Here is a 25,680-nt window from a genome sequence, read left to right as displayed (position 1 = left end):
TGGATAGATCCCATCCATCCCATAGTTATAATTACAGACCTGTTAGTTTAATGTCTGTTCCGGAAAAAATTATGGAGTCACTGGCTAAAGAAGCATTGCAGGATCATCTAGACAAGACTGTAGTTATAGTTTGCACACAGCATGGGTTTGTTAAGGGGAAGTCTTGTGTGACCAATTTTATTGGTCTTTATACACCTCAAACGGAAGATTGCTGTACAAATTGGAGCAGCATGGCATTAAGTGCAAGTTGCTGCTGTAGATAAAGGTATGGTTGAATGGGAGAAGACTAATGTTATTAGTGGAGTTCTTCTGGGTTTGGTGTTGGCCACATTATTGTTTTCTGTATTTACCAATGGTATTGATGAAGGTATACCAGGCTTACTGTCCAAGTTTGCAGACGATATAAAAGGTTGGCAGGATGTTAATGACAGTAATGATAGTATGCTACTGCAACAGGATCTATAAAAGTTGGGCAGATGGGCTGAGAGGTGGCAACTAAAATTTAACATTGACAAATGTCAAGTACTGCATATGGGTAGCAGTAACCTCAGAGTAACCTACAAACTGTGGGTACTACACTCAGGTTAGTGAAGAATGAAAAGGACCTGGGGATAATTGTGCAATCAGTTTTCTGAACAATGCAGATAGGCTGCCAGAGCAGCTCATGGGGTCTTGTTTGTGATATAGAAGAATTTTCTAGCATGGATAAGGAGATGTTTATTCCTTTGTATCAGGCAGTGATCAGGCCACACCTTGAGTACTGCATACATATCTGGAGGCCTCATTTTAGGAAGGATGTGGAACTGTTGGAATGAGTACAAAGAAGGGCAATGAGACTGGTGAGGGGAACAAAGGGGTGCTCTTACCAAGAATGGCTTAAGTTCTGCAAATTGCAGTGTCTGTAGATTAGGCACCTGTGCGGTGATCTGATTGAGGTGTATAAGGCCTTGAATGGTTTGAGCAATCTCAATGCTGATGGGATTATTCCTCTTGCTCAGATTGTGCACTACAGGGTATAAATTCAAGTTAAGAAAAGACGGTTGTAGAATAGATGTGCAAAATTTGCCTTTAGCCAGCAGGTGGCTGATTGTTGGAACAAACTTCCATCTGTCGTTGTGGAAGTTGACAGCTTAAATAAATTCAAGGCAGAGCTAAACAAATGCTTGGAGCAAATTGATGGGTGAATTAAAACAAATTTTTTTTGACTGATTCTGTATAAGCTTGCTTTCTTGCATCGTATGCCTCTACTAATTCTAATGCTAATTTTATTATTGTTAAACTGCAGACTAATTTAGTTTTTCATATAAAAGATAACTGAATATTAGTTACCCTAGAGGCCTCTGTAGCTGGGGTTCAAGCCCTTGACTGCTAAATACGGCTGATCTGCCAACCAGCAGTGGACCAGCGTGGCAGATTATCGTCCATTTCTCTCAACATAAATTGTTGAGGAAGCTTCCATCCTGCAGTGGATTGAGAATGGCTGCAGTTTACCTTTTTTTTTTTTTCTGCATAAAAAAAATGATAATGCAAGCAAAAATCTGAGTGAAGTAACCTGATGCCTTAATATCATCTGAGATATCTTCAGCTCACTTTCTAGGATTGTTTTAGTTGATTTATCAAGAAATTTTACAGAGAATAACTAGGAAAAAATCATTTAAAGTATCTTCAGTGGTGATGGAAGGGCTGTATAAAATTGATTCTCCTCCCCTCCATTTAACTATAAATTTCTTAAAAAAGTTGAAAATGGACAATGTCACCCTTTCCAGTTGTGGTTTAGAGCTAAAGTATAGCAGATTGAGGACTAATGTATATTAAGCATGCTGTGTAAACCATGAATTTTATACACTATATTGACATAATTTATGCTTATAATACCATTGATAAAAATGTTATTAAATGTATGCAGAAACATTTATCCATTATTTATTATGCTATTTGTTAGTTTCAGGCATTTTAAAAAGGTCCTCTTTGACATTTTAGGTGGGCAGGGGTATAATGTTTTATTCACATTACAACAGTTATAATAAATAAAATAATAAAAAACGTTTCCTTCTGGGCAGTATGTCCAAAACTTATTGCCACATTGTATATGTTCTGCTTCAAATACCTTTCTTTTTTGATTTGAATGATACCAGGAAATACTTCATCATAAAAAGTAGTAGTAGTGGCATGTGATGCAAGAAAGCAAATGTATGAGCTTATGCAGCATCAGCCAAAAAAAAAAAAAAAATCACACCATTCCCTCCAAATGCCTGTCCAGTTCCTCCTTAAATTTATTCAACCTATCAACTTCCACAACGACAGATGGAAGTTTGTTCCAGCAATTAACCACCCGCTGGCTAAAGGCAAATTTCCGCACATCTATTCTACATCTGTCCTTTCTTAATTTGAACTTATGTCCCCGTAGGTTGGTAATCTGAACAAGTGGAAGGATCCCATCAGAATTCAGCGTGCCCAACCCATTCAAGGCCTTATAGACCTCAATCAGATCACCGCGCAGGTGCCTAGTCTCCAGCCACTGCAATTTGCAGAACTTAAGCCTCTCTTGGTAAGAGGATCCCTTCATTCCCCTCACCAATCTTGTTGCCCTTCTCTGTACACGCTCAAGTAAATCTACATCCTTCCTAAAATGAGGCCTCCAGACCTGTACGCAGTACTCAAGCCGTGGCCTGACCATTCCGTTATACAGAGGAATAATCACCTCCTTTTCCCTGCTAGCAAAATTCCTATATATCATTGACAAAACCCCATGACCTGCCCTGGCAGCCTGTCTGCATTGCTCAGAAAACTTCATATCTGCCTGCACAATTACTCCCAGGTCTTTTTCGTTTTCTACCACCTTAAGTGTAGTACCACACAGTTGGTACATTTCTCTGGGGTTACTTCTACCCATATATGTAGTACTTTGCATTTGTCAAGGTTAAACTTCAGTTGCCACTTCTTAGCCCATCTGCCCAAATTATCTAGATCCTGTTGCAGTAGCACACTGCCATTACTGTCATTAACAACCCTGCCAACCTTTGTATCATCTGCAAACTTCGACATTAAGCCTGATATACCTTCATCAATATCATTGATAAATATACAAAACAACAGTGGACCTAACACCGAACCCTGTGGGACTCCACTAATAACATTAGTCCAAGAAGAGCAGCACCCATTGATTACCACCCTCTGTCTTCTAGCACTTAACCATCCTTTTATCCATTGTAGCAACTTACCCTTAATACCATTCTGCTCCAATTTGTACAATTTTGACACTGCGCAACAGTGTCAAAAGCTTTCCTGAAATCCAAATATATGATATCAAAATTATTTTTCGCATCCAGTTCCTTTGTACTGACAAACTTTCCTGTTTCAAAATCATCAGATACAAAACAGGGTTTTATCATAGGTTTACTACAGGGATGTACAGCTCAATTCAGTGGTAGGCCAAACTTGATTGTGACATTGGCCTTGCAGACTGCATGCTGCACTGTTTTATAATTTAAAATATCTAGTTTAATTCCTCATTTTTTGCATGTTTTATCATTTAAAATTTTGCGCATTGATATTTAATTTTAAAAACAGAAAAAGTTGTGTACTCAATATTATAAAATAAAAAAAAAAGCAAAACAGGTGCCCTTTAAAAATGTAAACAGACTCTGTGAACATGTGGTTTATCTTGTGGGCTGCTGATCACAATTGCAAGAAACTTGCACAAAACTATAGTATCTATACTGGTGTACAGTTACAGTTTGTTGCTTCAAGTTTCTTCTCATCTTGTTCTTGCAAACCAATGTTAATGCCCATTGCAAGAATAAAGCATTAGCATTAGCATTAGTAGAGGCATATGATGCAAGAAAGCAAGCTTATTCAGCATCAGCCAAAAAAAAAAAAAAACACACACCACTCCCATTTCACCCCTCCGTTCGTTCGAAATACCTGTCCAGTTGAGCTTTAAATTTGTTTAGGCTATCAACTTCAACAACAAGTGATGGAAGTCGGTTCCACCAACCAACCACCCGCTGGCCAAAGGCAAATTTCCGCACATCTATCCGACATCCGTCCTTCCTCAATTTGAATTTATGCCCTCTGAGCTGATTATTCTGAGCAAGATGAAGAATCCCATTGGCATTGAGCATGCTCAAACCATTCAAAGCCTTATACACCTCTATCAGATCACCTCTCCGGTGCCTAGTCTCCAGACTCTGTAATTTGCAAAACTTAAGCCTTTCTTCATAAGAGCAACCCTTTGTTCCATTCACTAATCTTGTTGCCCTTCTCTGTACCCATTCCAGCAGCTCCACATCCTTCCTGAAATGAGGCCTCCAGACCTGTATACAGTACTCAAGATGTGGCCTAACCATTGCCTTATACAAGGGAATAATCACCTCCTTATCCCTGCTAGAAAAATTCCTCTTTATCATTGACAAGACACCATGAGCTACTCTTGCAGCTCGTCTGCACTGCTCAGAGAACTTCATATCTGCCTGCACAATTATCCCCAGGTCCTTTTCATTCTCCACCACTGTCAGTGTAGTACCGCAGAGTTGATACGTTGCTCTGGGGTTACTGTTTCCCATATGTAGTACTTTACATTTGTCAATGTTAAACTTTATTTGCCACCTCTCAGCCCATCTGTTCAACCTTTCCAGATCCTGTTGCAGCAGCATAGCGTCAGTAGTGTCCTTAACAACCCTGCCAACCTTTGTATCATCTGCAAACTTGGACATTAAACTTGATATCCCATCATCAATATCATTCATAAACACCGAAAACAACAACGGACCCAACACTGAACCCTGAGGAACTCCACTAATAACATTAGTCCACGTTGAGCAGTGTCCATTGATTACCACTCTCTGTCTTCTGCCACTCAACCATCCCCTTATCCATAGCAGCAATTTGCCTCCAATGCCACACTGCTCCAATTTGTGCAGCAGTCTTCCATGTGCAACAGTATCAAAAGCCTTTCTAAGATCCAAATATATAATATCAAAGTTATTCCCTGCATCCAGTTCTTTTGTGACTACATCATAGTATCCAATCAAATTGGTCAGGCAATACCTGCCCTTAACAAAACCATGCTGCGTCTGAGCTATAACTGAATTCTTGTCTAGATGATCCTGCAGTGCTTCTTTAACCAGTGCCTCCATTAATTTACCTGGAACAGAAGTTAAACTAACAGGTCTATAATTACTTGTGTCAGCCTTTGATCCTCCTTTGTGAATTGGGGTTACATTTGCACATCTCCAGTCTATGGGTACCTCTCCTGAGTCCAAAGAAGCTCTCATAATTATGGCTAGGGGCTTGCTTACTTCCTTTGCTGCCTCCTTTAATATAACTGGATAGATCCCATCCACCCCAGGTGCCTTTTTTATGTTTATCCTCAACAATCTCTCTCCTCCTCTTTCCTCTCAGTTATTACAAAATCATCCAGCTCACTGCCAATGTTTACTTTACCTACATCATTCTCCTTCCTGAATAACTCCTCATGCGTGAATGTAGATGCAAAATACTCGTTTAAATTGTTAGCCACCTGAGCAGGATCCTCAACTGTTGAACCATCAATATCCAGTGGACCAATCTGATTCATTCCTTTCCTTCTTGAGTTTAAATATGTAAAGAACTCTTTTCTGTTTTTCTTTGCATCCTTTGCCAAGGATTTTTCGTAGTCTGCCTTTGCCTGCCTAATCTCCTTTGTGACTTGGTTACAGACCAACTTATATCTATCATAGGCTTCCATGTCACCCATTAATTTGTATGTATCCCATGCATTTTTCTTCTCTGCCACATGTCTCATTAGTTCATCTGACAACCATTTAGGCCTAAACCTTGAACAATATTTCTTAGTTGGTATGTAAAGCCTGGTAGCCTCCAAGATTAGTTCCTTGAATGCCTCCCATTTTAAGTTTGCTGTTGGTAACATCATCAGTTGGTCCCACTGTATAGAATTTAAATACTGTCTCAGACCATCATAGTCGCCTTTACGAAAACAAAAACCCTTCCCTTTACCTCTGATGGTAGTTACCTCCTTGAGTAAATCCCACTTCAACACACTGTGATCACTGCCACCTAGTGGTTCATTTACCTGCAGATTCTTAATGCATGAAGAATCACTACTGATAATCAGATCAAGAGTATTGTCCCTCTTGTTGCCTCACGAACATGCTGATGTAGAAAACAATCATCCAGTAAATCCACAAAAGCCTTGCTAGTGTGCGAGTGACCAACCCACAAATTCCAGTCAATATCTGGGAAATTAAAATCCCCCATTATAAGACTCTCTGATTTACTGGCCCACTCTATTTCCTTGTACAATATCTTATTATACTCATCAGAGTCATTAGGCCTATAGCACACTCCTACTCTCAATTTTCATTTCCCTATGCTTATGTCACACCAAACTGACTCGACACTGCCCTGTCCATCGATGTCAACTGACTTCACTTCCTTGGACTTTATGTGTTTCTTAATTAATAGCATAACCCCTCCCTCCCTCCTGTCCTGTCTATCCTTTCTATACACATTGTATTCCCCAAATTCCAGTTCCGCATTACTTATATCTGTGTGACACCACGTCTCTGATATCCCAACAATATCTGCCTTTGATGTTTTGAGCAATACCTCAAATTCATCAAATTTATTTACCAAACTCCTAGCATTGGTGTACACGCAGGTATACATGCACCTGTTTCTATTCTTAGCTACCCTAACACAACCCATGTGTTTACTTGTACCGCAATGACTCCCAGCAGTCTCTGAAATATCCTGCATCTTGTTTTTCAGGCTTCTGCTCATTTCAATAGAAGCAGTGCAAGAATCACTTCCACCTCTGCCAGTGGCTACTGTTAATCTATTAGTCCTTGTATCCCCCCCAACTAGCAGTTTTCCGACCCACCTAACACTGCCTCGACAGCATCAGCAAAAATTCTTGCACCCTTTCTATTTAAGTGTATCCCATCCCTGTAGAAGCAATCTCTCCTGTTAACAAGTACAGTCCAGGCTGAAAAAAATTCTACCCCTTGAGTCTTGCACAATCCCTCCAGGGCCGAATTGATCGACAAGGCTCTCATCATATACTCCCTCCTATCGTGTCTGGGCAGAATTGCAGACACTTTCAAATTCAACCCTAATTCACGGCTTTTTTTCAACAGTGACCTGTACTTGCTAAGTAATTCCGCCAGTCTCCTACTCTTAATATCATTAGTGCCAACGTGTACAACTATATCACCTTTTGTGCCCTTAAAAGATGATATCCGCTCTACAACGTCATCAACCTTTGCCCCTGGCAGACATACCCTGGTCCTATTCCACCTATCCTTTTTACAAAGCTTGTTTCCCGTTTCCCTGACAATAGAGTCACCAACAACTACTAGTTCCTTTGGGACCAGCGCATTCTGCCTAGGGGTCTTCCTCTGTGTTGCCTGATGACCAAGTGCAAGCTCTGGCGTTGATGTGGGCAGCTGAGAGCTTGATGGGCCCTCAATTTATTTCCTTCGAGGGCATCCACCCTGTCCTTCAAGCTCTCATAAAGGCCCATAACAACGCTGAGTTGTCGCCTGATTTCCTTACACTCCTTACATCGTGCACACACAAAGACATCCCCCTTGGCAGTATCATGTCCCGTACCCGACTGCTCCGCAAACATCAAGCAAACAGTGCATTTTAAAAGACTGTGATTCAGAGGGCAACTGCCCCCCTCAGTTCTCCCCTGAACCACAGCACTCCCATTAGCTTGAGCCTTTTGCTTTGCTGCTCTGGTCAGAGTCATGATTCCGATTTAATTCAATAAAATTTCAAAACAAAAATTAAATCCCTAAGTTATATCCCAAAACAGTTATGTTATGAAATTTATTATAGTTATAGTTATAATCAGAGTCTTAAGACATCTGATTCCCGATGTAACTATAATAAATTTCTTAATGAATCCAGAGCGCGTAGGCCTGTTTAGTTATGTTATATATATATATTTTTTTTTTTTTTTTTTTTTTTTTTGGTATCTAGTGTTTTCTACGAGTTCCCTTTATACAACTTCCGTATCACGTGTACCACTATAGTTATGTATTAATTATTTGTTACGATTAAGTCGTTATATATATATAGAGTTAAAAATACAATTTAATTGACAATAAAGTTTATCAAGATTAATAGATTTACTGATTAATTGACAATATTATAATATGCACTATACTACACTAAGCTTATGCTATCGTGTAAAAATGGCGGAAATTCTCGAACGATACTTCTACGGACTCGTAAGTATTGATTTGCTTCCAAATCTCGCTATCTCAATTTAGAATAAACTAAGGATCCTGACTAGGTCTATAATCTACTTATAGAAGATAATTTGATATAACAATTGGTTAATAAATCGACTAAATTCGGTTAAAAAAAAAAAAAGACCTCTCGTTCAATTTGCAACACGTGGATTTGATACCGTTACCGATACTAAGTAATACCTACAAAATCTCTGTCTAAGTTAAACTTTAAACTAAGTATCGTAACTAGGAATATAAAGCTACTCTAGAAAATAAATTAATTTGACAATTTAAGCTAATAAATCAGAAAATAAATCAGGAAAAACTTCTCTGTTCCAAGAGCTTCAAGGAGCTTTGGCCGCACAGGCTAACCTCGAACCCAGACTCCCCAAAAGTGCTGATAGTGGGCTGAAATGGGGGGGGGGTAATGTTTTATATTTTCTAATCTTAATTTAATGAGGCAGGGCCAAAGTTACCCAATTTTCTGAAGCAGAGATAGTATTTTTACTAAACAACTCAAGTCACAAATATTGTACACAAAACTAAGTACATTTGAAAATGCAAATTAAGCAATGTACTTGCCAGAATGTGTGGCTTTTTTTTTTTTTTTTTTTTTTTTCCCTTTATATTGCAGAATATAAAGTTTGGAGACTGATAGCTGCATATATAAATGCTGCTCACAACTGTGATTGCCCTGTTATAAAAGGAAAGGAAAATACATCTTCACTATACCACAAGAGATAGACTATTGGTGGCTGCATTTACCATCCTTCCTTAACCAAGAATCTTTTTCTACATGGTGAACAAAAATATTTGCATCTGTTCAGTATGTATTTATTGGTCACTATCTATTGTTTACCAAATAAGTGTTCATGAGTGCTATTTCATTTTTTATCCAAGAATGTATTTCTTGTGTAATTATTGCATTTCTAGAAAACTAAATTGTTACCTTATTAACAGTATTATACAGAAGGGCAATATTGATGTATAACTCATGTAACTTAAGGCATTTGCCCTAATAAAAAGTTACCTGATTAATTGGAGAAAGTCTAAAGAATCTATAAAAACTCTATTATTAACAAGTTTTCTCTTTAGAAGCCCATAGATCTGGACCTACATACTAGTCAATATTTCAGAGGTTCACTGCTTAGATGAGGGATGCTGACAAAGCCCTGAAACCAACTTTTCCAAAATGGAAGTAAATGGAGGACATATTCACAACTTATTTGTGCATTCATTTTTCCACTGCTAACTGAAATCGTATGCAAATCACACTAACCTAACGTAATGCATGCAGTTAGATAAGGGAAAGTATTAAACACGAAAAACATTGTTTTTTAATTTGCAGTTGAAAGATTCTGACAAACTGAATAGATATTTAGCATCTACAATTTGTTATATATATTTAACATTTCCATAAAATATATCCAATTCCAACAGAGTTCATCAATGATTTTGTGATAACTGTGAGGAGAAAGTGGAAGAGAAACTGATAAAGTAAAAGTAAATAAGTCACCTTGGGGCAGATGGGATCTATCCATTTATTTTAAGAGAGGCAGCAAAAGAGGTAAACAAACAATTTTTCCATAATTGAGAGCATACTTTGATTCCAGGGAGATTCTTATAGATCAGAGGTGTGAAAATATATCCCCATATTTCACTAAGGGGATCAGTGGATGAAGTGACTAATTACATACCAGTAAGCTTGACTTCTGTTCCACAGAAAATAGAGTTGCTGATTAAAGAATGCAGGACCATCTGGATAGGAATGCAGTTAGCATTAGTAAAGGCACATGATGCAAGAAAGCAAGTTTATATAGCATCAGCCAAAAAAGAAAAACCCTTCTCATTTCATCCATCCACTCACTCCAAATATTTGTCTAGTTCTGCCTTGAATTTATTCAAGCTGTCGACTTCTACAACGACAAATGCAAGTTTGTTCCAGCAATCAACCACCTGCTGGCTAAATGCAAACTTCCACACATCTATCCTACAACTGTCTTCCTCAATTTGAATTTATGCCCTCTCAGGCGATTATTCTGAGCAAGAGGAAGAATCCCATCAGCATCGAGCATGCTCAAACCATTCAAGGCTTTATACACCTCAATCAGATCACCTCGTAGGTGCCTAGTCTCCAGACACTGTAATTAATGAATGGAACAATCCTTTGTTCCATTCACTAATCTTGTTGCCCTTCTCTGTACTCATTCCAGCAGCTATACATTCTTCTTAAAATTAGGCTTCCAGACCTGTATACAGTACTCAAGTTGTGGCCTGACCATTGCCTTATTAGCATTAGCAGAGGCATATGATGCAAGAAAGCAAGCTTATGCAGCATCAGTCAAAAAAAACCCCTCCCATTCATTCCAAATGCTTGTCCGGCTCAACCGTAAATTTATTTAGGCTATCACCTTCCACAACGAAAGATGTAGGTCTGTTCCACCAATCAACTACCTGCTGACTAAAGGCAAATTTCCACTTATCTATTCTACAACTGTTTTTCCTCAATTTGCAACTGTGCCACCCTCAGGTTCTTAATCTGAGCAAGAGGAAGAATCCCTTCATCATTCAGCTTGCTCAACCCATTCAAGGGCTTATACATCTTAATCAGATCAACTCGCAGGTGCCTACTCTCCAGGCACTGCAATTTGCAGAACTTAAGCCTTTCTTGGTAAGAGCACCCCTTTTGTTCCCCTCACCAATCTGGTTGCCATTTTTTGTACTCATTATAGCAACTCTACATCCTTCCTAAAATTAGGAAGGATGTAGAGTTGCTAGGTTTAGCCTGACCATTGCCTTGTATAACAGGATAATCACCTCTCTGTCCCTGCTAGCAAAATTCCTATATATCAGGAGTGGCCTACTTAATTTGTGATGCGATCTACTTTTTTCCTTCAATATGTGCCGTGATCTACCATCTCAAAAATTACATTGCACAAGGTGCACAAATCAAGGGATGACTGTATATTTAAAATTCATCGTGATCAACCGAAATTAAATCCGCGATCGACTGGTAGATCGCGATCGGCTCATTGGCCGCCCCTGCTATATATCACTGACAAAACTCCATGGCCTGCCCTGGCAGCTCATCTGCACTGCTCAGCGAACTTCATATTTGACTGTACTATAACCCCCAGGTCTTTTCACTATCCACTTCCCTTAGTGTAGTACCATACAGCTGGTACGTTTCTCTTAGGTTATTGCTACCCATATGCAGTACTTGCATTTGTCAACATTAAATTTCAGTTGCTACTTCTCAGCCCATTTTCTCAACTTATCTAGATTCAGTTGGAGTAGCATACTGTCTTTGCTGTCATTAACAACCCTGCCAACCTTTGTATCATCTGCAAACTTGGATGTTAAGCCTGATATATCTTCATCAATATCATTGATAACTATACAAAACAACAATGGGCCCAACACCGAAACCTGGGGAATTCCACTAATAACATTTGTCCATGAAGAGCAGTGTCCATTGATTACCACTCTGTCGTCTCCTACTCAACCATCCCTCTATCCATTGTAGGAACTTACCCTTAATGCCATACCTCTCCAATCTGTACAGCAGTCTTTCATGTGCAACAGTATCAAAAGCTTTCCCGAAATCCAAGTATATGATATCAAAATTATTTTTGTCATTCTGTTCCTTTGTGACTACATCATAGTGTCCAATCAATTGGTCAGACAAGACCTTCCTTTAACAAAGGAAGGTCTTGTCTGACCTGTGTCTTAACTATTACTGCAGTCTTGTCTAGATGATCCTGCAATGCTTCTTTAACCAGTCATTCCATTATTTTCCCTGGAACACAAGTTAAACTAACAGGTCTTTAGTTACTTGTCATCTTTTGAACACCCTTTGTGAGTTGGTGATACATTTGCACACCTCCAGTCCATGGGGACCTCCCCTGAGTCCGAGGAAGCACTCATAATTATGGCTAAGGGTTTGCTTACTTCCTTTGCTGCCTCCTTTAATATAACTGGATAGATTCCATCCACCTCAGGTACCTTTCTTATGTTTATCTTCAACAATTTCTCTTCCACTTTACTCTCAGTTATTACAAGATTATCTAGCTTACTGCCAGAGTTTAATAAACCTCTGGCATTCCCCTCCCTGAATAACTTCTCATGTGTGAATGTAGATGCAAAATACTGGTTTAGTTTGTTAGCTACCTGAGCGGGATCATCAACAGTTGAACCATCTATATGAAGTGTACCTATCTGATTCATCCCCTTCCTTCTAGAGTTTACATAAGTAAAGAACTCTTTGCATCCTTTGCCAAAGATTTCTTGTAATATATCTATCTTATATCTTATATCTATCTTTGGCTTCTGTGTCACCTGTTAATTTATATGTATCCCATGCATTTTTTTTCTCTGCTACCTGTCTCATTAGTTCATCTGACATCCATTTATGCCTAAACCTTGAACAATATTTCTTAGTTGGTATGAAAAGCCTAGTAGCTTCAAAGATTAATCCTTTGAATTCTTCTCATTTTGAATTTGCTGTTGTTAACATCTTCAGTTGGTCCCACCGTATAGAATTTAAATACTGACAGACCACCGTAGTCACCTTTACAAAAGCAAAAACCCTTCCCTTTACCTCTGATATTTTTTTTTTTTTTACAGTTACACAGCATTCACAGTATTGATTTATTAATAGACGATCTCCTCTGACCAATCTGATTAGGTAGATGCAGTAACAAAGAAACAATTTAAAAAATAATTTCGATATCGCATACTTAGATTTCAAAAAACCTTTTGAAGTTGCATGTGAAAGGCTGCTGTGAAAATTGGAGTAGTAGCATTAGGGACAGGTTACTGCTATGCAAGAAAGGATGGTTCAGTCAGAGAAGACAGTGGTTATCAATGGGCACTGCTGTTCTTTAGCCAATGTTAGTAGAGGCCTCCAGAATTTGTTGTTGGGCCCATTGCTGATTTCAATATTTATTAATGATATTTGAAGGCATTTCAGGCTTACTGTCTAAGTTTGTAGATAATACGAAACTTGGCAAGATGATTAATGACAGTAATCAGGGTATGGTACTGCAACAAGATCTAGGAAAACTAGGAAGTGAGCTGAGAAGTGAAAACTGAAGTTTAACATTGACAAATACAACATATATAGGCCGCCGTAGCCTAGTGGTCAGGCGCGCGGGTGCATAAGTACACGTGCCTTGAGTGGCCGGGGTTCAAGCCCGTGACTACTGAATACGGTGCTGTTTCTTGTATTCTGTCTATCTTGTGAACTCCTCTGACCGTTTGGTCGTCCCGGAGTATAAACAGAAAATTTATTTTATTTTATATTGCATATGGGTTGCATTAATCCAGAATAACAAACCACTGTGTGGTACCACACTGAAGGTAGCAGAGAACTTGGGTAATTTTGCAGTCAGACATGAAGTTCCCTGAGCAGTGCAGATGGACTGCTGGAACAGCTCAAGATTTTATTAGTGATATATGGAATTTTGCCATTTGGGATTAATACATTCATCCGCCACAACGTGAATTTTGTATAAAAATGAACTGCAATTTTTGTGCCTTAACACCTATATGTCTGTTCAGTTATGGTCAATGAGTGCTGTAAAAGGAAAAGCACATGAAATGAACAGCTGAGTAATATCAGCGTGCCGATTGAACCATGGACTATTGCTTTGCAGCTGGGATTTTGCTCAGCTTCAATTGCATTGTCTAGATAATGCTATAAAAGCTGTATACGTGGTTGGCAGTTTCATATGTTCTTTGCTTATATTGAAACTATTTTATCTAGTTTATCAGAACTCTTTATTTGCATACAAACGGCACACACTGTACACAATACCCTTCATGGCTACAAGCCAGGGGTTATTTTCCACAAGAAGAAAAAAGAAATTTGCTCAGCTTCAATTGCATTGGCTAGATAGTGCTATAAAAGCTGTATACGTGGTTGGCAGTTTCATATGTTCTTTGCTTATATTGAAGCTATTTTATCTAGTTTATCAGAACTCTTTATTTGCATACAAACGGCACACACTGTACACAATACCCTTCATGGCTACAAGCCAGGGTTTGAAGATTGTATTTTCCTGAATTTTAATTCTTTTGTTTTTGAAAAACAAAACATCCTTAGTGTGTGTCTGCTGATAAAAATTTGGGTAAAAAGTATTTACTTATAATTTTTTTCCCTAAAGGGTTGTTTATAATCGATCCACAGCTGCAACACCAAGTCTGAAAAGGAATAGGGATGGATAGCATGCTGAAGCTGATAACATTGAATCAGCTCTTTATATATATATATCATCTGATACTGAAATCTAATTCTATTCAAGTGATGTAGATTCTGATTATCGTTTAAATGCATCTGTTAATGTTAGAACACTAAAAAAAAAAAAAAAAAAAAACAGCTGCCATTGATACTTGGAGTGATCATTGTTCACAGATGAATCCCTTCCATTTACTAAAAAGCATTGCCTGTTTGTTCCAGCACTCCAAGGCATACGTAAAATATCCTCGCTGAGCACTGTATACAGGTGCGGAAGCCACATTTTAGGAAGGTGTTCTGCACCTTCCTAAAATGTGGGAATGTGGAACTGTGTTCTGCAGAACAGTAGTGTTCTGTGAGATGTGAGCAAGTGTTCTATGAAAAATCGTAATTAATAATTAAAAAAAATAAATAAATTTTGCATATTTGGAGTTTACACCACTTTTGTATCATTATCATTTTTAACATTTTTTTTTTTTTGTTATTAATATACTGGCATAGACTAATAATCAAATAGACCGCAGAACACTTTATTTTGACGGGCTTTGCATAAAGATGTATGCATAGAGGTAATGACATCTATGAAAAACTAGCAATGTAGTGATCTAATATGCCATTCATATGTGATTTAGCCTGGAGTACATGGGTTGAAGGAGAGGGGGAAGTGAACCGATATCATAACTAAACTCACTTCCTAGTATAAATTTTTTTTGATAATTATCAGTATTTCAAAATATTATTATTAAAATAAATGACCATGGAGTTGTTGTTGAAACTTTAAAACAAGAAGCAAGTACATCTAGTAGTGCAGCTGTGTGGTCGATGAAAACAAACGCAATATTGTCACACTTCAAAATGAGACTGAACAATTGCAGCCCTTTGTTCCCCAAAAATCTGAAGTGAAAAAGAGGAACCAACTAATAAGACCAAAATGAAAGTTTGATGACAGTTATTTGAATTTTGGCTTTACATGTGTTGGAAATAAAGATGCTCCTGATGCACAGTACATTGTATGTAATAAAATATTAGGCAAACATTTCTTTGGCTTCTGCTAAACTTGTTTCGTAAGTGTTCCACAAATATATTGTGATATAGTGTTCTGTCACTAAAAAAGTTTGGGAAACGCTGCTCTATACAATGGAATAATCACCTCCTTATTCCTGCTGTCAAAATATCTTTATATCATTGGCAAAACTGTATGAGCTTCCTAGCAGTTCATCTGCACAATTACCACCAGGTCTTTTTCGTTCTTCACTGCATAGAGTGGTACCACATTGTTGGTATGTTATTCTGGTATTACTGATACCCATATGCACTGCCTTGCATTTGTCATTGTTAAACTTCAATTGCCACTTCTCAGCATGTCAACCTAATTTTTCTTGGTCTTACTCTAGTAGTAGTATGCATTAATCACCCTACTTTTGTATCCCTGCAAACTTAGACAATAAGTCTGGTATACCTTCATCAATATTAATAAATACAGAAAACAACAATGGGCCCAGGACCAAATCCCTGGGACTCCATTAATAATGTTAGTCCATGAAGAGCAATGTCCATTGGTAGCCACTGAGAACTGTCTTGGTGCCTCCGTAGCCAGGTGGGAAGGAGCAGCAGTACATAGCACATGCTTCTTGATTAGACCGGTGTTCGAACCCGTCACCACCAAATACGGAGGATACAGAAAGGTCAGAGAATGACCACCGCATATCCTGGAGCAATATGGCCCTAGTTGCTAATGCTCCTAAAAACCAAACAACAAACAAACAAACAGAACTGTCTTCTCCCACTCAACCATCTCTTTATCCATAACAGCAACTTGTCCCTAATGCCATATGGCCCCAATTTGTACAACAATCTTTTTTGTGACACAATATCAAAAGCTTTTCTGAAATCTAAGTATATGATGTCAAAATTATTGTTTACATCCAATTCCTTTGTTATGGCACCATAGTATTCAATCAGACTGGTCAGAGCAGATCCTCCTTAATAAATCAATGCTGTGACTGCAATATAACTACATTCGGCACCTCCGTAGCCAGGTGGGCAGGAGCAGCAGTGCCTAGCACAAGCTTCTTGATTAGACCGGGGTTCAAGCCCGTGATCCACCAAATACGGAGGATGCAGAAAGGTCAGGGAATGACCACCTCATATCCCTGGAGCAGTATGGCCCTAGTTGCTGATGCTCCTAAAAATCAAATAACAACATAACTACATTCCTGTCCAGATGTTTTTACATTACTTTCTCTAGCCAGTGACCCCATTATTTTCCTTGAAACAGAAATCAAGTAACAAGTCTAATTACCCACTTCACTTCACCCTTTCATCCCCTCCCCTTTATGAATAGGAGAGACATTTGCACATCTCCATTCTATTAGTGATCTCCCCTGAGTCCAAGGATGCTCAAGAAATTATGGCCAAAGGCCTTCTAGCTTTGAGTTTTTCTTCCAGTTTCTTGTCAGGTATCGCAAAATTGTTTCGCTTTCTGTTGGGATTTGATACGCTTCTGGCATACCCCATCCCTAAAAAATTCCTCATGTGAACATAAATGTAAAATATATACTGAAATCTGTCACCAACCTGGACTATCAACTGTTATACCATTCATAGCAGACAAATGTGATTCAACCCTTTCCTTCCAGTATTTACATAAGTGAAGAAGTCTTTGCTACTTTTCTTTGCCAGAGACTTCTTGTAATCTGTCTTAGCTTGCCTAATTCACTTTGTGACTTTGGTTGCAGATTAGTTTATATCTGCTGTAGGTTTTTTATATCCTAATGCTTTAATAAGCATCCCATTCATTTTTCTTTACCACCACCAGTCTCCTTAGTTCATCTGATATCCATTTGGTTATCATATCCATATAAGCCTTGTAGCTTCTACAGTTACTTCCCTAAGAATCCTTCCTATTTAGAATTTGTTGGTAATTTCAGTTGGTTCCACTGAATAGAATATAAAAATTGTCTGAGGCTATTGTAGTCACCTTTATGAAAGCAAAGGCCCTTGACAGTAGTTACATCTTTAAAAAAATCCTAACTCAATACACTGTTATGGCTGCCACCTGATGGTTCTTTTATCTGCAGATTTTGATGCATGAAGAGTTGCTGCTGATAATCAGATTAAGAGTATTACTTGCTCTCATTACCTATCTAACATATTGGTGTAGAAGACAATCATCCAACAAATCTTCAAAAGTCAAATTATCATTGGGTTGAGGAGAACTTTTTGCACATTTCGTTGCCCATTTCTTGTAATAGTTTGTCCTCCCTCCTTTAAATTTATTTGGGATGTGGCAAATTACTGTACATTTATTCTCTCTCTCAGATGAGAAATTGTAAAGTCGTCATCCACAATGGATAAAACACAGTGGATGTTACAATGGATAAAAGGGTGGTTGAACGACAGGAGACAGAGTAGTAATCAATGGATACTGCTCTTCGTGGACTAATGTTATTAGTGGAGTCCCTCGGGATTCGGCGTTGGGCCTACTGTTGTTTTGTGTATTTATCAATGATATTGATGAAGGTTGACAGGGTTGTTAATGACAATAATGGCAGTGTGCTACTGCAACAGGATCTAGAAATTTGGGCAGGTGGGCTGAGAAGTGGCAACTGAAGTATAACATTGACAAATGCAAAGTACTGCATATGGGTAGAAGTAACCCCAGAGGAATGTACCAATTGTGTGGTACGACACTTAGGGTGGTAGAAAATTAAAAAGACCTGGGAATGATTGTGCAGTCAGATATAAAGTTTTCTAGGCAATGCTGCCAGAGTAGGTCGTGGGGTATTGGCAATGATATACAGGAATTTTGCTAGCAGGGAAAAGGTGATTATCCCTTTGTATAAGACAATAGTTAGGCTACACCTTGAGTACTGCACAGGTCTAGAGGCCTCATTTTAGGAAGGATGTACAGTTGCTTGAGTATGTACAGAGAAGGGCAACAAGATTGGTGAGGGTGAGGGGAACGAAGGGGTCCTCTTACCAAGAAAGGCTTAAGTTCTGCAAATTGCAGTGGCTGGAGGCACCTGCAAGGTCATCTGATTGAGGTGTATAAGGCCTTGAATGGGTTGAGCATGCTGAATTCTGATGGGATTCTTCTGCTTGCTCAGATTATGAACCTGAGGGGGGCATAAATTCAAATCGAGGAAAGACAGTTGTAGAATAGATGTGCAGAAATTTGCCTTTAGCTAGCAGATAGCAGGTGGTTAATTGCTGGAACAAACTTCCACCTGTTGTGGAAGTTGATAGCTTCAATAAATTCAAGGAAGAACTGGACAAACTTTTAGAGGGAATGGTTGTGTGAAATTATTATTATTTTTTTTTTTTTTGGCTGATACTGCATAAGCTCATATGATTGTTTTCTTGCATCATTACTATTACTACTACATTTATTTATCCCTTTTAAGTATTAAATACTCTATTTAGGTCACTAAAAAGATTCCTTTTTTCCAGATGCTGCAGTTGACAGAACCTTGTTATGGTCTTTCTTAGTAGAAATACTGTGTTATTTCTAATTGTAGGCATAACCTAAGCCCTGAAGTCCATCTTTCAAACACCAAAAGTGCTCAGAACCATTTAAATGAAGTGATGTGTGCAAATTTTTTTTTTTTCCTACCTTGGTGGTTTTGGGTTAACAAATATTCTTTGAATGTTTTTTGACTCAGACTGTCAGTGAATTAAAAACACTTAATCATATTGGAAAAAAGCATGCTTTCTTCATTATATTTTATTTTGCTAAGAAACGAGTAGGTCAGTTGCCCTGCTGCTATATTATTATTCTTTGGCAACTGTGCCAATAAATATTACATTTGAAAGCCTTTTTCCTCCTACTTAATGATTTTTGAGTTATTTACTTCTGTTAATATTGAATAATATAATATAATTGTATATTAATCTTTAAATATGTATAATAAGTTTCTTACTTTATTTGTTTCGTTGAAATTTTTTATGTAACTAATGAATATTTTTCAGTTGTATAAAAGAAGAAACCTGAGTACACCTCCAGAGCTGTTACAGGATGTTGAATTGTCAAGCAGCATGATGCATGAAGATTCACTTAATTCCACTGCGCAGGTAATATTCAGCATTTAATACTATTATTGCAGTTCTCAAGATAAGTTGCATTAGTGATGGCTTTTGTATTTTTTGCCAGCCTTGAAATTATAAATAGAGGAAATAAAAGAGATTTTTATTTATTATAAACTGTATTGGGTAGAAAAGGGTACATTGTATAGTAGGTTATACATTACTCGTATCCTCACTCGCTCTCTGATAAATCGCCAATTTCTGAATAGTATATAAATTAGTAACATTGTAAATGTAACTTATCTTTTACATATAATTTGCATTAAAATATAATTTATGTAGCTGAAAAGCAAACTAACCTTGCACAAAATAGCATAAATTCATTGTGAAGCAAATCTTATCTGGAAAATTTCAAGAAGATACATGCCTTTTACAGTTTTATAGAAAGTATACTTATCTTCTAGATTTCATGAAGTTTGTGATGTGGTGCGATGAATTAGCATTTTATTAAATCACAGATACATAAAATGCAAAACTCAACTTGTTTTTACTTAGTTAAAAAAATGCACTTTCTCCATAGCCAAGCTGGAATCTATATTATTATAGATTCTAGGCACCAAAAGATGCAAATCTATATCATTCAGTGCAATATTATTCACACTCACTTGGCTGTCCTAGAACCCTCAAAACACAGTCATTACTGTACATCCAGTTCTTCAGCAGATTAGAAATAAATTAGAAAAACTTACCAAGTGAATCCATGTTATTATGTTCTTTTGAATCATAAGAGATGTAGAATAACAGAAAAACCAAACTGACAGATATAGCATCATAAGAAACCACCCAGTATTAAAAGTGGCAAATAATAATGATAGAAAACAAGCTTATAAAGCATCAGCAAAAAAAAAAAAAAAAAGAAAAACACCTTCCCACATCGCCTGCCCATCTTCTTCAATAGTTTGTCTAGTTCTTCTTTGAATATATTCAAACTACCCAGTTCCACAACAACAGATGGAAGTTTGTTCCAACAAACAACCACCTGCTAACTGAGAACAAACTTCTGCTCATCTATCCTGCAATCGTCATTCCTCAATTTGAATGTATGGCATCAGTGTTGAGCTTGCTCGAGCCATTCAAAGGCTTAACACCTCAATCAGATCAACTCGCAGGTGCCTAGTCTTGAGTTACTGCAATTTGCAGAACTGAAGTCTTTCTTGTAAGACCACCCTTTTGTTCTGCTCACCAATTTTTGTTGTCTTTCTCTGCACCTGTTCCAGCAGATCTACATCCTTCCTAAAATGAAGCCTCCAAACCTGTATGCACTACTCAAGATGCAGCCTAACCATTGCCTTGTATAATCGGATAATCACCTCATTATCCCTGCTAGCAAAATTCCTCTATGTCATTGACAAAACTCCAAGAGTTGTCCTGGTAGCCTGTCTGAACTGCTCAGAGAACTTAATATCTGAGTTTGGTGTTGGGCCCACTGTTGTTTTGTATATTTATCAGTGATATTGATGAAGGTATATCAAGCTTAATATCGAAGTTTGCTGATGATACAAAGGTTGGCAGGGTTGTTAATGGCAGTGTGCTTCTGCAACAGGATCTAGAAAATTTGGGCAGTTGGGCTGAGAAGCAGCAACTGAAGTTTAACATTGAAAAATGCAAAGTACTGCATATGGGTAGATGTAACCCCAGAGAAACGTACCAATTGTATGGTACTGCACTTAGGGTGGTAGAAAATGAAAAAGATCTGGAAGTAATTGTGCAGTCAGATGTGAAGTTTTCTGAGCAATGCAGACAGGTGCCAGAGCAGGTCATGGGGTATTGTCAATGATATACAGGAATTTTGCTAGTAGGGAAAAGGAGGTGATTATCCCTTTGTATAAGGCAATGGTCAGGCCACGCCTTGAGTACTGCGTACAGGTCTGGATGCCTCATTTTAAGAGAGAGATGTAGAGTTGCTTGAGCGTGTACAGAGGAGGGTAATAAGATTGGTGAGGGGAACGAAGGAGTCCTCCTACCAAGAAAGGCTTAAGTTCTGGAAATTGCTGTGGCTGGAGACTAGATACCTGCAAGGTGATCTTATTGAAGTGTATTATAAATGATGCTAGAACTAGGGGACATAAATTCAAGTTACGCGGGGAAATGTTTAGATTGGACTGCAGGAAGTTTTATTTTAGCCAGCGAGTTATAAATTACTGGAATAAGTTGCCTTCATGGGTGGTAGAGGCCGACAGTTTGGGGAAATTCAAAGGTCATCTGGATAGTACTTTCGGGTAAGGGAAGCGCATAGGATGATAGGATTAATTTCCTTTTTATTTAATTTTTAATTTCATTTTATTATTTTTATTTATTTATTAATTATTATTATTTATTTATTTATTTAATTTTTGTTTTTATCATTGTTTTGTTCGGATTTTTTTTTTTTTTTTTTTTTTGGCTGGTGCAGCATAAGCCATAGGCTTTCTTGCACCATACGGCCGTTACTAATACTAATACTAAGGCTTGAATGGGTTGAGCATGCTGAATTCTGATGGGATTCTTCTGCTTGCTCAGATTATGAACCTGAGGGGGCATAAATTCAAATTGAGGAAAGACAGTTGTAGAATAGATGTGTGGAAACTTGCCTTTAGCCAGTGGGTGGTTAATTGCTGGAACAAACTTCCATCCATTGTTGTGGAAGTTGGTAGCTTAAATAAATTCAAGGAGGGAATGGATATATGAAATTTTTTTTTTTTTTTTTTTGGCTGATGCTACATGAGCTTGCTTTCTTTCATCAGATACCTCCATTACTACTGCACAATTACCCAGGTCTTTTTCATTTTCTACTCCCCTAAGTGTAATCCCAAATTCAAGTACCACACAGTTGTACTTTAATTTGTGATTACTGCTACCCATATGCAGTACCTTTCATTTGTTAATGTTAAACTTCGACTGCCATATTCTCAGCCCATCTTCCTAATTTTTCTAGATCTTTTTGCAGTAGCTTATCCTTATTACTGTCATTAATCACCATGTCAGTCTTTGTATCATCTGAAAATTTAGACATTAAGCCTGTCATACCTTCATCAATATCATTAATAAATATAAAAAAAAAAAAGTGGGCCCAGCACTGAACAGTGGGGGGGGGACTCCACTAATAACATTAGTCCATGAAGAGCAATGTCCATTAATAACCACTCTGTCTTCTCCCTTTAGTCATCTTTCATCCCTTTATTCAGAGCATTAATTTGTTCTTAATGGCACACTGCTCCAATCTGTATAGCAGTCTTTTATGTGCAACATATCAAAAGCTTTCTTGAAATCCAAGCATATGATGATCAGAATTATTTTTTGTATCAAGTCCTTTGTTACTGCATCATAGTATCCAGTCAGATTGGTCAGACAGGATTGCCACTACCATTAACTGCATAACTCATCCAGTACCATACACTGACTATAAACCAATTATCTGTTTCAGTGGCATGAAACAATAAAGATCACCAACAAATTATGATAAGTTAAATAATTTTACGTAAATTATAGGTTTGACATGCTTTGTTGCTCGTTCTTATTTTCTTTGAAGTGGGAACCTTCCTCAATGCCAATCCTGCCATACTACACTAGACTTATCACATCTTGTTCAGTTTCAAAATTTGAAAATGAATTGTAAACAGTCTTTAAAACTGTTTATACTCATAGGGAACACTTGTAGTGTAATTGTTCCTTATGCTCATCATTTGCACTACAAGCAATATTAAATTACTAAAACAATGCCAAATATGTATTTTAATTCCTCAAACTGAAACTTTTGTCTGCAAACAAACATAATACTGGGACATATATGCAAAGCTGCCAACTCTTCAGTTTACAGAGTATCTGTCTTTTATATTTGATTTGACCCTTCTCCATAATATAGAAGGAAATGATTCTGAGCTATATCCCGTTGTGGCAACTTTTTGTTTAAAAATTTTTTTTTTTTTAAAAAAACATCAAATCGAAAGTGCCTTACTCTTAATTCTAGCATTTGCAAGGTGACTACAGAACATTGAATATCTTCTGAACAATATAATATCATGTGGGATTCCTTCAGAAAACTGTCTGGCACTATATGATGATAATGTGCCTGTTATGTTATGCCTGAAAACTGGAGTTGCAGTGTATTAGAAGAGGAGATTGAACACAGCAATAATGGGCTGTCCTTGTTATCTCTCGACCAGGTTTTGGCGCATTATAGCCTTAGTTGCTAATGCGCCAATAAACCCAACCAATCAACCTTGTTATCTTATTAATTTGTGTGCTGAAAAGGGATTTGCATACCTTCCTCTAAAAGTAAACGAATTCTTGGTGGAAATTTAGAGAGAGAGAGAGAGAGAGAGAGAGAGAGAGAGAGAGAGAGAGAGAGAGTCTTTTATTGCACAAATATTCAGTTGTAACTAGTTACAAGATAGGATAGTGATGCAATATCTCTTCACCGGCCGAAAAGCCAGAGGTTTACGGATAAGAGGTATATTGATTATACTGACACTTACAGAAAGGGTTCCAGACAGAAAAATTAAGGAATTAAATAAAATGACATTAAATGCCATAAGACATTAAATAATTAAAAAAAACATTAAATGACATCAGACATAGAAAAAAACGAGATGACATACAATTATGCAAATTTTTACAATGACATTAAGTTACATAAAACATTAAGATGGTGTATTGTGACATTAAAACAATAAAATTTAATAAACAAAATGACAATTGATGCGTATACGGTTTAAAGTGCTGATTATTGTCCTCACAGGGAGAGAGCAGCAGGACAGTGTCTGGTTCATTCCCTGTTATGCTCATTAGTTAATTAACAGGGGTCTCCAAGTGGTGATTAAAGGGTATGCTGGCTTGGATGCATGGCAGAGAAGGCTTTTCCTTGTGTACACTGTCCACACCATCAGAGACTATTCTTACTGGTTGCATCCAGATTTGGTTTGTCTATGTGGTTGAGATGTCTTGTAACACTGTATTGAGATAGTGGTGTCACATCTTGGAGGGTCGCCCTTCCCTGTTTTAATTAAGGGGGTTAGGCATTCTTAGATGTAGCTGGCAGTCCACATTCTATGATGAGTGAATGGAGCCTATGGTGTGTGTGAGGTCAAGAATCTCATTCCTATAGCGTCGGTTTTCAGCAAATTTCTTAAGGTCTTCATTGATGTCCTGGATTCATCCGAGCATGTGGTGGGGTAGGAAATGATCTGATAAGTGGAGGCTTGAGTGAAGAGGGCAAATTGTTGGGTTTGCTCTGAACTGGGCAGGTGGAATCGTCCAGCCACAGATCCCAGGATGAAGGAGATGTGATGAGTCTGGTCAACATCTTTACCATTATTACTAGTCTTCTTTCATCAATGAGAGAGTCCCTGGAGAATCCCTGGGCCAGTGCCATTTCAGTTGTATGACTTGGGGTGCAACCTATGTTTGTAGGTCCTGCTGATGCTCAGATTTCAGCTGCGTAAATTAGGGGGGAAGTGTAGAGCGTGTTTAGTGTCAAACAGCACCAGGGCTGTCCCCCATCTCCACGTAATATACATTGTGGGTGTGAAACAGAACACTATCAATGCCAGAGGTTTAAAGGTGTATGGATTTTTTATATGAGTAGTGCTGTGTACCATTGTTCCTCTGGTCATTTAGCTGCTGGGCCCCTAATGGGACCCAATGTTGTCCACACTACACCCTGTGGAGGCAGACCAGGTGCACCAGCATTATAGTTATTTACTCTGGCAGGTCCTACCACCTAATTTCCTGAGATTTCAGTGGCAATGACCTAATAAAGTAGTGGGGAGTATATTGTAGTCCTGACATATTTAATTGCTGTGACCTTGTTTGAGATGTAATGTAGGTGCTGTTTCACTCTCCCTTTTAGGTGCACCGCACAACTTATGAGTTTGTATGTGATGGTTAAATCTCAGTTTCATGTCATAAACAACCCCCAAATCTAAATGATATGGAACAGCCAGGGTGGAAGCTCCACTGATGTTAGGCGAGATGGATTGTTGGTCCTTTCTTCAAGGAGTAGAGCATGCACTCAGACTTTTCTGGGTTAACGTTAACGCCAAATTGTTTGAGGTAGCCTGCTACTGTCAAGAAAGAAGTGCTAAAAGGAAAGATGGATTTTAACAATTTTAATTGATGCCCCCACTGAAGGTAAAA

General features: G+C 38.0%; 1 protein-coding gene across 2 annotated transcripts in view; it reads left to right on the top strand.

The window, feature by feature from the left end:
• The window catches only part of Kap-alpha1 (karyopherin alpha1), a 188,621-nt gene that overhangs the window by 58,791 nt on the left and 104,150 nt on the right, over positions 1-25,680 (top strand). For both annotated transcript variants that reach the window (XM_090379147.1, XM_090379146.1), the window contains exon 3: positions 19,453-19,554. In XM_090379147.1, the coding sequence (XP_090235273.1) occupies positions 19,453-19,554 (102 nt within the window). The remainder of the gene's footprint in view (positions 1-19,452; positions 19,555-25,680) is intronic.

The sequence above is a fragment of the Mastigoproctus giganteus genome, chromosome 8 (genome assembly GCF_048544385.1).
Source record: "Mastigoproctus giganteus isolate SK-2022 chromosome 8, ASM4854438v1, whole genome shotgun sequence".
NCBI lineage: Eukaryota > Metazoa > Arthropoda > Arachnida > Uropygi > Thelyphonidae > Mastigoproctus > Mastigoproctus giganteus.
This window is presented reverse-complemented; position numbering and strand designations above follow the sequence as displayed.